Here is a 15,727-nt window from a genome sequence, read left to right on the forward strand (position 1 = left end):
AAATCATGTTTCCCCTGTCTTCAATGCGTATTTCACCATCCCATCCTCCTCCTTCATGGCCACCCTAATCTAAGCCACCAGCTTATGTCACTTGAAAGACGGCAATGTTACTGCAGTGTCCTAACAGTCTCTCTGCTTCCACCCTTGATCCTGCAACACTCGGTTCCCCACACAGCATGAATCAGATGCAAACATAAACTAGACCCTGTCCCCACTCTATTCAAACTTCTGCCATGACCAGGATAAAATCTAAAACCTTTATCATAGGATTGATTAAGTAACAATTGAATTTCAAAGAATACCTGTTCACCTTTAAATGACTCACAGTACAACATCTACTTAATACTTCTAATGGGTAAAAAAAATAATTTCTTTAAATCTAAGTATAAATATAACTTCTCTTGACTGATCTGAAATCCTCAAAATCCAACATGTTCTTCATCAGCCTCCCCCAAGGTCAATTTAAGCAAGCAACTATAAAGAGTAACTTAATTTAGAGATCAATTTGTATAGTATCGTATAACAAAAGAAAATAATATTGTTTCAAATATCTTACTAAGCCTACTGCCACTGGTAGTATAAGAAATAAGTATAAGTTTATAAAGTTAACATGAGGGGCACTGGGGTGGCTCAGTTCATTAAGCATCCGACTTCAGCCCTAGTCTTGATCTCACAGTTCGGGGGTTCAAGCCCCGCATCAGGCTCTGTACTGACAGCTCAGAGCTGGACACTGCTTTGGATTCTGTGTCTCCCTCTCTCTCTGCCCGTCCTCTGCCCATGCTCTGTCTCTCTCTATCTCTCTCTCAAAAATAAATAAACATTAAAAAATATATATAAAGTTAACATGAAATTTTTCCTCTGGAGATTTCACTTTAACATTCTTCATATAATAAACCAATTACACAAAAATAAATTCAGATATGCAATTCTGTTGTCGAAAGTCCATAAAGAGGTCTGAGTAAAATCTGTCGCCATAACAATATATTAGAAAGACATATTGGGGCGCCTGGGTGGCGCAGTCGGTTAAGCGTCCGACTTCAGCCAGGTCACGATCTCGCGGTCCGTGAGTTCGAGCCCCGCGTCAGGCTCTGGGCTGATGGCTCGGAGCCTGGAGCCTGTTTCCGATTCTGTGTCTCCCTCTCTCACTGCCCCTCGCCCGTTCATGCTCTGTCTCTCTCTGTCCCAAAAATAAATAAATGTTGAAAAAAAAAAAAAAAGAAAGACATATTAAACTGACTTTTTAAAATATTTTTTTAAAGTGTATTAACTTATTTAGAGAGAGAGAGAGAGCCAGCAGAGGAGGCGTAGCGAAGAAGGGAGAGAGTATCCCAAGAAGGCTCTGCACTGTCAGCACAGAGCTCAACATGGGGTTCAAATTCACCAACCCTGAGGTCATGACCTGACCTGAAACCAAGAGTCAGACGCTTAACTAACTGAGCCACTCAGGCTCCCCATAAGCTGACTTTTAAAATAAGGAAGACCAGGGGCGCCTGGGTGGCGCAGTCGGTTAAGCGTCCGACTTCAGCCAGGTCACGATCTCACGGTCCGTGAGTTCGAGCCCCGCATCAGGCTCTGGGCTGATGGCTCAGGTTTCCGATTCTGTGTCTCCCTCTCTCTCTGCCCCTCCCCCGTTCATGCTCTCTCTCTGTCCCAAAAATAAATAAACGTTGGAAAAAAAATAAAATAAAATAAGGAAGACCAGAGGTCAATGTTTAAGGAAATGGTTTGAACAAGGTCTGTACTCCAGTTAATACTATACTAACATCACCTTGCTGGATTTTATAATGTTTAGGTTATGAAATATATCAACAGAGAATTCTGAGTGACGGGTACATGAGAACTCTGTACTAGTTTTGCAACTTCTTATGAGGCTTCAATTATTTTACATTTTTAAAAGGTTTAAAAAAGGAAGGCTCTCCATAAAATGACTGCACTGTGATCATTACATATCATCCATATAAACTCACTAAAAACTCATCATGACTCATACTAAGAAGTTTGGTTTTTAATATTTGTATCATACAGAACACTAAAATACAAGCAATGGAATCAGACAAACCATGTTAAAAAAAATAAAAATCAGCCCCAGGAACTCCTAGCTTGGAGTTCCAAACTTATAAACTTGGAAATTTTACTTAACTTGTCTCTCCTCAGTTTTTGTATCTGTAAATGCATATAACAATACCTGACATAGCACGGAGAGGTTTAAATGAGATAATGTACATAAAATGTTTGGTAGATGCTTGACATGGAGCAAACCCACATAAGAAGAACTCAATAAATGGTAGTTATTATAGATCACTTTCATTAATAAAATTGAATTTCTTTCAAAATAGCCTGTAGCTGACTGTGGATTACATTTCTAACACATTCTTTAAAGAAAAATCCATTCATAATGGCTCGTGCCAAATTCCAGCTTGCTAACCTTATAATTAAAGTTTCCTGTTTATCCTTGCTTGAAATGCCTACTTCACAGATCCTTTTGGGTATCAGGCACTTCAAAGTCAACATAACCAAATCTAAACTCATAATGTTTTCCCCAAAATTTAATCCTCTTTTTGTGAATGGCCCCACCATCCATCTCTGCAGTCCAGAAACCAAGAGAGTGTCTCACATCCCATACATCTTATATTTTTTTTATCTCCTGTGTTTAAATCTGCCCACTTCTCTCCATTGGTACTTCAGCTCCTGACCATAGGTTACACTCTCTCTTGCTTGCACCTCCTAAGTAGTGTCCCTATATCCATTTTTGATGCCTGCTGTTGTCTGCATTGTACCTAAAACGGTTTTTTTTTAGATATAGAAATGTGTTTATGAGCACTCCCTCCTATCCATACTATCCTCTTAGGAACTTACAACAGTTTTACAATGCTCTTAGAGGGTAAAAACTAAAATTCTTGATACTGCCAGTGAATATGTCCTGACCCATATCTACTCCTTGGAACACTATTGTGCTCGGCCCTTGCTCTCCAAATCAGTCAACCTAACCTTCCTCCAATGTGTGGTCCATTCTTCCTCCCAATACAGAATCACCCCTTGGGCCTCTGCTTCTCAGTCATCTGTACTGACTCTTTCTCTATCATTTTCTCTTTTTCTTAAGGTTAAAACAATCTTTTTTTTGAGACAGAGGAGGGAGAGGGGCAGAAGGAGAGAGAGAGAAACCCAAAAAGGCTCTGTGCTCAGTGTGGAGCATGACATGGGGATTGATCCCATGGCATCAAGACTTGAGCAAAAATCAAGAGTCAGATGTTCAACCAACTGAGCCACCCAGGTGTCCCTTTCTCTATCAACTTCTAAAGATTTAGACCAACCCCAGTCTCATTTCCAGACTCCAATTTGCTCCTCTGCCTGTCTTCTTGATCAGTGATAGCATCTACTTCCTGGAAGACTCCCATCATTTACTGTAAGAGCCCTAAATTACATATCTGATTGTCTCCTTGATATCTTCAGTTCATGTCTCCCACTTGGCATGTCCCTGCCACCTTCCACCTTGGCATATCTGTTCCTCTTCAGGTCTTCCCATCTCAGTGCATGTTTTCACCATCCACCAGGTTGCTCAAAAAATCTGAAGCACTTCCCTCACCTCAACATTCAGTTCATTGGCCTGTCCAGACAGTGCTATCGCTTCTCTCCATCTCCATTGGCTCCTCCATGGTCCTCCAAGGTCAAGCTGCCATGATGCTTGGCTTCAACTGATCTCCAAACTCATAGCCCAGCTTCTGCTTTTTATTCCCCACCATTCATCATATGTATAGCAGCCGGAGTGATTTTCAACACATAAGTCACATTCTATCAATTGCCTTCTAAACTCCTCAGTGATTTCCCCTCTGACCTCTCACACCTAAACAAGATATCATGTGACTTGGCATCTACCGAATCATACCACTCTCCCCTCTCCTCACTCTGGTACAGCTACAGTGATCTCTCTATACCTACTCCCCAAAGGCCACCTCAGAGACAATACTGGATGTCCCTCCTTCATTGAGCTCTCTATCCCACTCTCATCAAACAGCAGGAAGCCTCCTACCATTCAGATCTCAGCTCAAACTTTTCTTCTCCAGAGAGGTCTCCCACATCCAGTTAGTCTAAAAGGGTACCCCATACACTCCACAGTTATTTTTTATTATACCACCCTGTTGCTTTCCTTACTAGCGCACTTTATAATCTGCAGCTATGTTGTTTGTATTTCTGTATTAGCTTCTTTATTGTCTCTCTATGAAGATATAAACTCCCAGAGGACAGTGATCTCTCCAAATTTGGCTTTACATATATGGTACTTACAACCACACCTAATACATAGTAAGTGCCCATCAGATATTTGTTGAATGACTCAATGCTGTTTGCTCTCAGTGGTGTGCTCTTTCCACACAAACCCGACCCCACTTTGCTTAATTAAAGGCCATTCATTTTTTAGTTCCCACCTCTGAAATCACTCTGCAGGAAGCCTTTCTCCAACCTCCATTACTGCCTCAGGATCCCATATTCATGTTTTCAGAATCCTATAAAGCCCTCCTTCATAGCATTTATCAGATATGTATTTTTACATTTACTTTATATTTATTTTATTAATGTCTGGGTGCAGAGACATGTCAATTTTTACTTATTATTGTATCTCTAGGCCATAACTCAATGTTTGACATAGGGTAAGAATTCACAAAAATTATGTTGAATAAAAACAATAATAATGTTCAAAAGTAATAACTACTTTATGAAGAAATTCTGTACATAAAGAAAAGCATACCAGAGCAGGAGCTAACTATCATCTCTCCCACAGGAATCCTTGCTATGCTGTATGTCCTTCCAGACATCTCTATCCACATAGATGCATACATAAATGCTATTTTAGTTTATTTGCAAAAGTAGGCTAATATTAGCCTGAATGCCCACATATCCTCCCCTTTGTCAACATGGATTTCAATCTTTCCCTTTGGTAATGAAATATTTTTAAATAGTGCTTAATTTTGTTTTAATTAACATTTATTTCAACTCTACTAGGGAAGAACATTTTTCTATATGCTTCATAGTCAAATGTATGTCTTCTTTTGGGGCTCGTGTATTCAAACCCTTTAATGATTACTCTTCTAGTATGTTCATATTGCTTTCCTTTAATTCCTAAGTATTCTTTACATAAAAAAATATTAGCCCTCCATCTGTACTATTTTGAATTGTAAATATTTTCGGGTTTATCATCTGCCTTCACATTTTGTAATTGGCATGCAAAAATACTGATTTTCATGTTGTCAAATCTATGACTTCTTGCTGTTACAACTGTTGCATTTTTTATAAGGTCTCCCCTCCTTTAATATTACATAATGCTTACTTAAACATCATTCAAATAATTTTATGAGCTTTTACATTTAATTTTTTAATCCATCTATAATTTTTTTAAGCGAAGCACAATTTGAGAACTTAATTTTATAGTTTTCCAAAGTGTTTACCAATTACTCCAGCACAAGTCTGCAGCTAAATTGAAATGCTAACTTGTTCAAATTCTAAGTGGTAACGCATATCTGAGCCTATTGCTAGGCATTCTCCTCTGTTTTGGTGCCAACAGCAATAAGGTAATTATTTACATTAAAGGAATATATTTTTTCTAGAAATAACTGGTAATGTTGGCTATCTTTAAGTGTTTATTATTCCAAAAGACTTAGAATTATTGAATCAGATTTCAAATGAATATATTTGGCTTGTGATTAAAATTGCATTAGATTTGGGGCACCTGGGTGGCTCAGATGGTAAAGTGTTTGACTCTAGATTTCCACTCAGGACATGATCTCACGGTCTGTGAGTTTGACCCTGTGTTGGGCTCTGCTCTAACAGTATGGAGTTTGCTTGAGATTCTCTCTCCCTCCCTCCCTCTCTCTCTCTCTCTCTCTCTGCCCCTCCACTGCTTCCACACTCTCACTCTCAAAATAAATAAAGTTTAAAAAAAAACTTGCATTAGATTTTAAACTACTGAGTCTTTCCACTGATATTATGCACCACCATTTATTTTACTCTTTTATATCTCTTACCGGTGCTTTATAGCTTTGTTTCCATTGCTCCTGTCATTTTTCTTAAGCTTATTTCTAGATAATTTAAATTGAAATTTAAAATAGGATTTTACATTAAAATACTCAAAAGCTATTGATTTGTGCATTTACTGAATGCAACTGGTAGTTTTTCAGATTCTCTACTGTGCTAGGACAAAATATATATAATCTACAAATCTGATAATCTACAAACTGATAACTTGGATTTCTTTTAATAGTGACGTCAAACGCATTTTTTCCTTGACTCCATACATTGGCTAAAACTTTAATAATAATATTTAATGATTGTTATAATACACAGTAATTTTTAGTGTCAGTGTTTCCATAAAATAGAAAGTTGCTTGAAACAGATTTTTAATTATTTGTTTTATATCAGTATTTAAAGCAGTGATTCTCAACTAATGGCTAAACCACTCTATTAGGAAACATTGATTTAAAGGAATATCCTTGTAGTCTTAATTTACTGTTTATTCCAAGAATGCAAGCTGAATTTTATTAAATGTGTTTCAGTTTTGTACCAAATTGATCATGTTCTTAGCCCATATATATATGGTCCATATATATATATATATATATATATATATATATATATATATATATGGCTTCAATAAATTATACCAAAGAATTATTTCATTTTAAACCATCCTTCTTTACTTGAATAAATTACAATCATGATTTTTCTTTTTTTCCCTAACAAACTGTTGGATTTCATTTGTTGCTGTTTTATTTAGGATTTTGTCATTTTATTTACACTTCAATATTGCTCCAGTTTTCTTTCTTTTTTTTTAGTTATCTTTACAGCTGTTTTAAAAATTATTTTACAGGGGCGCCTGGGTGGCGCAGTCGGTTAAGCCTCCGACTTCAGCCAGGTCACGATCTCACGGTCCGTGAGTTCGAGCCCCGCGTCAGGCTCTGGGCTGATGGCTCGGAGCCTGGAGCCTGTTTTCAATTCTGTGTCTCCCTCTCTCTCTGCCCCTCCCCCGTTCATGCTCTGTCTCTCTCTGTCCCAAAAATAAATAAAAAACGTTGAAAAAAAAAATTAAAAAAAAAAAAGATAAAAATTATTTTACACTTCCTTTCTAATTGAAAAACTTCCATATTTTCCTATTCTATGGAATAGATCATACAACATAAAAAGTGTCTGATATTTTAATGATTCAAAGAATATGCCGTAAATTTATTTCAGCCAAATGTATTCTTGGGAACAAATCTTTGGTAACTTCATGTCTTTAGCTTTTGTTTCAGCTATATTCTTCTGTAGCCAATTATGATAATTTATATTCATACATACAACTTATATTTTTAAATTTCAGAATGGCACTCTATAATATACACATTTTTGTATTACAATTCTAATCTCTTTGGCATCTGTTATACTTGAATTATCATTTCAGATTTTACATATTGTTTTCTTTGTATAATTAAGGTTGTTAAGGATTAAAAAATTATCTCTAAAAAAAAATTCAAGTCTACTAATTTCCTACTTTCTAATTCACCAATTCCTGCCTTTATCTTGCACCAATTAATTTCACTAGACTTACTGGTTATTTTGTTTATGGTTTCTCATATTGACAGCTTAATTCTTTTTGTACTTTACTATTCAAAATGAAAGTATTTAATGTGATGGCATGTTGGCCATGTCTCATGCAATACTGTCATTATTGTTATTTCCTTAGCAATCTGCTGCTGAAATTTTCATATCTTTCATACAAAAGTTATTAAAAGGTTTATTCTTTCTTTTCTGCTTTTTTATCTTGCAAGAGATTAAGATTGTTGGTTAAGATGTTTTCAACTTCATATTTATTTTATTGTGATCATATTCGACATCATTTTGGTTTACTAAAATTTATTAGGTTTATATTTATATTCTGAGATAAATTATATTTATATTCCTTGTATATATGAATTGCCTTTATTATATTACTCAAATTTCTTCATGCTTTCTCTATAATTTTTAACCTAGTTTAAAAGTTAAAAACTCAAAGAGGTAAGTAAATGTCTTTCATTACCATCATTTTTCTATCAAGTTCATTTTTTTTTTTTTGAGATCTACTTTATAGATTTCTATATTATGTTATCTGGTATAAAGATATAGGTTTTTTTTTTATATATTCATTTATTTATTGCTGACAGACAGAGACAGAGCACAAGCAGGGGATGGGCAGATAGAGAGGGAGACACAGAATCCAAAGCAGGCTCCAGCTCTGAGCTGTCAGCACACAGCCAGAGGCGGGGCTCGAACCCACAGACTGTGAGATCAAGACCTGAGCTGAAGTTGGATGCTTAACTGACTGAACCACCCAGGTGCCCCTGGTATAAAACTTTCTTGACTATTGGGATCTCCCTAGAGACTGAGGTCTTATTATTAATGTAAAATGTATTTATTTTATACATTTTATTTTTTCTTTTCTTATAATTTTGAGTCTTTTTGTTTTTATTTCAATGATTCATTTTATTCAGTGAATTTCGGATATTTAATTAAATATTTAATTAAAATATTTTTTCTACAGTGGTTTTGTTTTCCTCCAGTAAAAAAAAAGTTGTGATTACATGTTGACATATTATCTAATTTTTTCCTACATAGGGTCATTTTTAAGAATCATATTTTCTTTTTATAACTGGAAGATTTATTCTTTCTTACTTCCATTGTCTTTTTACAACTTCTTTTTGTTCTAATTCTCTTACTATTTAATTTTATTGTGTTTTTGTGTTTTACTATTTATTTTATGGTTTCTTTCATTCTCTTATCTGGTGATTTGTAAGGTATATATCCTATTCTAAACAACAAATTGACTCATATTTAATTCATCTGGCACTCATACCCCATTGCCAGTTTTCTATGGCCATAGTCCCAGGTAGTGAACTTAGAGTTTTATCTGAGAATTATGACCTGTGATGATTAGTTTATTTGTCAATGTGGTCAGGCCATAGTACCCAGTTATTCTATCAAACACTAACGTAGGTGTTGCTTCAAAAGTGTTCTGTAAATATGGCTAACATCTACAATGAACTGACTTTAAGTAAAGATCACCCTCAATAATGTGGATGGGCCTCATCAATCAGTTGGAAGGCCTTAAAAGCAAAACTGAAGTTTCCATGAGGAAGAGGAAATTATGCCTCAAGACAAAGCTCAAGAGTTTGTAGCCTATCAACCTGCCAACATTATTTTGAACTTACCAGTACTCATAAGCACGTGAGCCAATTTGTTCAAATACATCTCTTTATATATACTATTATATATGCTAATATATATACATACATATATATACATATATATACATATATATACATGTATGTATTCTACATATACACACACATAACCTATGTGTTATACATATTTATATAAACAGAACCCTAATACATTAACTTTTCAAATTTTATGTAGTTTCTTTTATAAGAACAATTAGACTTTGTCTTATTTTAATAACCATATTTACAGTATGATATTTAACTTATTTCAATGCTTACCATTAAAATATATTTTTATTTACCTTTACAGTATTCCTGAATTGTATTTTTATTTGTGAACTTTAAATCAATTTAATCTCTTTATTAGAAAACTTTTTGAGGGACACCTGGGTGGCTCAGTTGCTTGCAAGCATCTGACTCCTGATTTGGGCTCAGATAGTGATCCCAGAGTTGTGGGATCAAACCCCATGTCAGGCTCTTGTGCTGAGCATGTTGCCTGCTTAAAATTCTCTCTCTCTCTCTCTCTCTCTCTCTCTCTCTCTCTCTCTCTCCCTCCCTCCCTCCCTCCCTCCCTCTGTCCCTCCCCCACTGGTACACACATTGACTCTAATTTTAAAAAATAAAAAAATAGAATACTTTTTAAAAAAAATTTTCAGTTCTTAAAAAGCAAAAAATACCTTTGTTTGTTTGTTTTTACATGTAAATAGCATTTAAGCAGAGTGTCCAATTCTTTGGTCATAATCTTTTTTTTTCCCTAAACATATATATATTTTACACCACTATCTTCCTATATTTAATGGTGTAGAGAATTCTAAGGTTAACAAGCTTTATGTTCCCTTCTGTTTTTCTTTTACTTTGTTCACTGCTTTTTCTTGCACTGTAATTAAATGTACTGAAATTAAATGTAAGTACTCCAAGGTATTTTAGGTAGAGTTTTCGTTATTCTCTCTGTTGTGTTTACTCTGGGGTCTTATTAAAAAGAGAAATTACTATGTGTACTTTGGATACCTTCTCTTTATGATTTTTAAATTTTTTTTTAACATTTATCCATTTTTTGACAGACAGAAAGAGAGCACAAGCAGGGGAGGGGCAGAGAGAGGGTGAGACACAGAATCCGAAGCAGGCTTCAGGCTCTGAGCCCTCAGCACAGAGCCCGATACGGGGCTTGAACTCATGAAACGCGAGATGATGACCTGAGCCAAAGGCTTAACCAGTTGAGCCATCCAGGCGCCCCTCTTTTATGACTTTTGTCTCCTGATTTTGTCCTCTGCATTCAGGTAGATTCCATCGGTGTGTTCTTCATAGTGCTTATGCACTTTGGGGCAGAGGTGATTTCATTCTTTACCACTTCCAGTGAGTGCATTATTAAATTCTGTTGTTGCACTTTAAATTCCACAGAATTCCGGGTTCCTGAGTGGCTCATTCAGTTAAGCATTCGACCTTGGCTCAGGTCATGATGTCACAGTTTGTGAGTTTGAACCCCACATTGGGCTCTGTGCTGTCAGTGCAGAGCCTGCTCGGATCCTCTGTCCCCCGCTCTTTGCCCCTCACCTGCTCTCTCTCTCTCAAAAATAAGTAAATTTTAAATAAATAAATAAATTCCATAAGATTCTTCATATTCTTCATCTCAATCCTATTTTATTTGTCTCTCTCTTAGCCAGCTATCATCTCAACTCAGACTATCATGATTTCATGTTTTACTTCATCTAGTATCTCATATAATTCATATTTCTAAAGATTTATTGATAGCAGTAAACATGCATTATCTAAACTTTGCTCCTTAAATAAACTATAGTCTTTTCTGCCTTTGGTTGCTTTATTCTACCACAATTATGTTACAGAGATTTTTTTTTAATCTGTCCCTTATTTTACTGTTTATTCATCCTTGAGTTTTGAGTCTTAATCTAAAATTTAATTTCATGTTGTAACAAAATGTGAAACAGGAGCAAACTAAACAAACGAGTGCATTCCCTAACATACTCTCATTTCTTACCTCTCGTTGCCTGGGGCGATGTCAGCTGCAAGACGGGTCCAGGATTTCTTAGGACAAGCACCATGAAGTTGGACTTTCCCATATACCCCTGAAAGTAAAAGGAGGAACTGTTGGACAAGAAATTTTAGAGGATTAAGGCCACCTAAGTAAGGCTCATTAGAGAGGTTACTGTGCAGGATATGTTGTATAGAAACTACATATGAAGATGTCCATCTTATCAGACAAAGAATAAATTCTTCAAAACTTATTCTCATTCTCTCAAAAAGCTATAGAGAAATGCATGCTACACAACATCTAGTAATCCAAAAGTTGGGACCACTCCAATGGCTAACTAGTTACATTCTACCATTATGTGACTCCAAACCATTTGCAGTTCTGTTGGAAGTTAACTGGTTTTGATATTTTATGTTATCGGCTTCATTTTCCAAAAGGCAAGGGTAATTTTATTCCCTGAGGTAAGGGATTTGGTGCTATTAGCTTTGTTTTCAGTGGTTGGACCTCATATTTTTTTGTATTACAGATATCAAAGGATAGATCTCTAGCTCCTTTGTTTCAAAATATAATTTATTTCAGACTCATAAATTTAAGTCGTACCAGGGATATGCTTGATGCGGTCCAGTTTTATTCCTTCAGGTCTTTCCTCTTACGTGTTTTATTGCTGTTTAAAATCACATGTAGCACAATTCCTCATATTCCAATGGTCTCAAAATGTTTTGAGCAGAACCCAAGCAGTAACAAAATTATGATCATGCACTCCTAATGCATGTGTATTTATTTATTTTTAGATAAACATACACATATATGAATATCTTCACATATGATTCAATAAAAGTTCTAACATTTTCTTCCTGTACCCAAATGTATTGTTTGTTTATGCCTGGATTGGTGCATAATATATCACTAATACTGAAATCTAAAGATTTCACAATTTTTAGCAGAAAACTTGAATTAAAAAAAAACCCAAATACCAGTAAGGTGCAAATACTATGCTTTGAGTTTTAATACAATGTAAGCAAAAAAAATTCTCAGAACCCAACCACCTGTTTATGTCACTATCTATATTTTTTCCATACTCTAATTCATAAAAAGTCACAAAACTAAAAATCAGGATTAATGGAAATGCAACAAGTATTCTAACTTTTAAGACATGTCCTGGAATAATCGATCTTTCATAATGATTGTCATATATATATATATATATATATATATATATATATATATATATATATGCCTATCTCTAAACATTTCATATGATATCATCATATCATCTTTAAAAATATTCCACCTTTTTCACTATTGGCTAAGTAAAGTAGGAAGGGGAGGAACGTGAAGTAATTTAAAGAAATGTCCAACAACGATTTTGGTGAAAACCAGTTAATTTCCTTAACTGAGTTATGCAGAAAACTAGCTGATCAGACAAGTAGATTTCTTGATCATTTCTAATCATCAAACATTTACTATAAAATAACTCCCATTCCTTGTTTCAAGATTATACTACGTAAAAAAATTAAAATCTGTAATTTACCATGGTATCATACAATTTTAAGCATACAGAGAAATATTTCATTCCTTATTCAATTTAATATCAGAGAAAATTTGAAACACACTAGCTTGGCCATATCGCTGGGAGTTGAGGATTAAGATGGGCATCCTTTTATACTAAAGCAAAGTTTAATCCAATGTGGTGCTGCACCAAACAGAGTGGATACCACAGGCAAAAATAAATGGAATGTTCTGTTATCCATCTAGTAAAAAAGTAAAAATATTCTTGAACCTCATATTAGTAAAAAGATAAAAGCATGTATGAAAAATCCTTTTGAAACAATAAAGCCCTATGAAAGTACAGTACTATCTTGCAATGGTTATACTTTTTGAAACTAGGTTATCAAACTTCATATTAGCCTAACATGATTGCTTCCATTTTACTGGGTTGTTGAAATCTTAGAAAATTAGTAATGCCATACAAAGAAAGCAAAAAAAAAAAAAAAAAAAAAAAACATGTTAGAATAAGCAGCTTCTTATACCTATCCCTTAATATGGAGTTATTGTGAGGCTTCACATCCTAGTTATATAATCCCGGTCTCAGTTTCTATGCTTTTACATAGGTCAACTTTAAAATAGGATTTGGTGCTGTGGCAGTACCAAATAAAGAAACTGCCAACGGTGTTTTTTTGGATCAATTAAATATATATATCAACAACCACATAATATTTATAGTTAATAACAGACTCTTAGTCCAGGCTTTGGTGTCTGACCTATCTGGATATAAATCTAAGCTCTGACACTATAGAGCTGTGTGGCCTTCTGCATATTGTTAATCATCTCTGAGTCCTATTTTTGACATCTGTAAAATGGACACTGGTACAGAAGACCTGGTAAGTGAAATAATAAATATAAATTATCTAGAAGAGTGCCTGAAATTTAGTATGTGTTCTATGAATGTCACTTCTCCATCACAGAAATATACATTTCATTTCATTTTTAATAAAAAGTTATAGTATACTCTTACCAATTGTTCCTGGATCAACATGAATTCCATTGAAACGGTCACAGAAAACTCCTTCTGAGGCTCTAAGAAGAATCAGAAGCTTTTGCTCTTTTCCTAAGGGATTTTCCAAAGTACCTGTTTACAAAGAAAAGTAATGTAAATTAATTTGAAATTAAGAGAGAGAGGAGGAAATTGTGATGTAATTTAGAGAATGCAAAGTAGATGCTATCATGTAGACTATACACAGAAGAGCCAATTGTTACATGATGAAATGAGAAAAGGGTAGAAAATGAGATGCAGTAAACTTCTCTGAGGTAGAGTGGATTGCTGTTCAGCAAATATTCACTCTTCTTTCTCCATTCAGGAAGTGTATACTTTCCTAACTACTAAAATTTAGCCTGTCCTAGTGACTTGTTTTGGCCAATGAAATTTGGGTAGAAGTGATAGTAATACCAATTCTGAGTTGATGCTTTAAAATACTTTGCAAGTTTTCACCAGGTCATTTGCTATTATGTTCCCTGTCATGAAAGGAGAATTCCTTAATGACATCTAGTGCCTGAATGAAGGCAAAGGTAGCAGAGCTGAAGAACACAGAAGCTGCAACTGATTCTAGCGAAAATATTTGTTGTTGTAAGCCAATGAGATTTGGGGAGTATTTGTTATACATAATTATAGCAAAACCTGGCTGATACACTGTCTATGGCTGTATTCCCAAATTGCTTTACATGCATCTTAGCATTTAATCCTCACAGCAATCCGGAGAAGTAAGTATTATTATTATTTTTTTAAGTTTATTTATTTTGAGAGAGAGCAAGCAGGGGAGGGGCAGAAAGGGAGAAAGAGAGTCCCAAGCAGGCTCCATGCTGCCAGTGCAGAGCCCAACATGGGGCTTGATTTCATTAACCATGAGATCCTGACCTGAGTCGAAATGAAGAGTCATGCTTAACTAAGCCACCCGGGTGCCCTAAGTATGATTCTTAGGTCAATTTTAAATATTCATACATAACAAGGCTAAGAGGTTAAAGGACTTGTCCAAATTTATCCAACTAGTAAGTAATAATCTGAATTTAAACAATGGTGAATTTGAACAGTTTCTGCCAAGTGATTATTAAACATGTACTGGGTCTTTCTCTAAACTGAAATTATTCTAACAGCATATGAAGAAAATCCATTCAGGATATGAAGGTCAGCACGGCTTTTGGCCTTAATCCATCAATGCAAACAGAGGAGTTTGGTCACTTTTGCAGCATACAAATTGGGGAATTTTGCTGGACTAGTCTTAGTATTGACCTAATAAAGGTTATTTACTTCAGAAAATACATCTTAAGATACAGTAAGTATTACAAAGAATTCGTTTTTCAAGAAGAACCTGGTGAGAAGATAGTTCCCAAACTATATACTGTATCAAACAGGCTGACAAAGAATATCTGTCACCAAATGAGACTTTCCAATTGAGAAATCCCTGAAAACAACCAAAATGAGGCTGCTGATACACTATGAAGTAACTAGTGAACTTAAAATTGCCTGGTTATCATTTTGCTTAAGCCGTTTTTCAGGGGGTGTAAAATCATTCTCCTCCATTGGCATTCCATATATATACTTGGTTACCCAAAAGGTTCCCATGTGAGTTGTGAGTTTGCAGCTTGCTACATCTTTATGGTCTAGCCTTCACAGCCATTAGTCTATGAGGCACTGTTGAAAGTAAGCCTCAGAGAGGTAAGTGAATCTGCCTGGAGTCAGACAGTGGGTCAGTGGGCAAGGATCAGACCCCACAGCCTGTTTTCCCAGTGAATTGCTGGAGTACACTGCTGTTCCAGGTAGGAATGCCAATCCTCAGCTGAGTGACTAATGTATCCTCTCGGCCCAAACAAAGACGTGCTAGAGCAGAAAGAAGGAAAGCAGGGGAGGAGGAGAATGTTAAGAAAACATGTGTGGTGTAGCTCTTATCTGGCAGTTTTAAGTCTGTCCAGTAAGCCTTTTTCCAACTGTGATTTCATTTATTTCACGGAGGGTAGTTTAGATTCT

General features: G+C 35.4%; 1 protein-coding gene across 9 annotated transcripts in view; it reads right to left on the minus strand.

Moving 5' to 3' along the window:
* The window catches only part of PKHD1 (PKHD1 ciliary IPT domain containing fibrocystin/polyductin), a 489,098-nt gene that overhangs the window by 151,933 nt on the left and 321,438 nt on the right, over positions 1–15,727 (minus strand). For all 9 annotated transcript variants that reach the window (XM_011282361.4, XM_045057643.1, XM_045057638.1 and 6 more), the window contains 2 exons: positions 13,724–13,837; positions 11,215–11,302 (listed from right to left, as the gene is read on the minus strand). In XM_011282361.4, the coding sequence (XP_011280663.2) occupies positions 11,215–11,302; positions 13,724–13,837 (202 nt within the window). The remainder of the gene's footprint in view (positions 1–11,214; positions 11,303–13,723; positions 13,838–15,727) is intronic.

Source organism: Felis catus, chromosome B2, assembly GCF_018350175.1.
Source record: "Felis catus isolate Fca126 chromosome B2, F.catus_Fca126_mat1.0, whole genome shotgun sequence".
Taxonomy (NCBI): Eukaryota; Metazoa; Chordata; class Mammalia; order Carnivora; family Felidae; genus Felis; species Felis catus.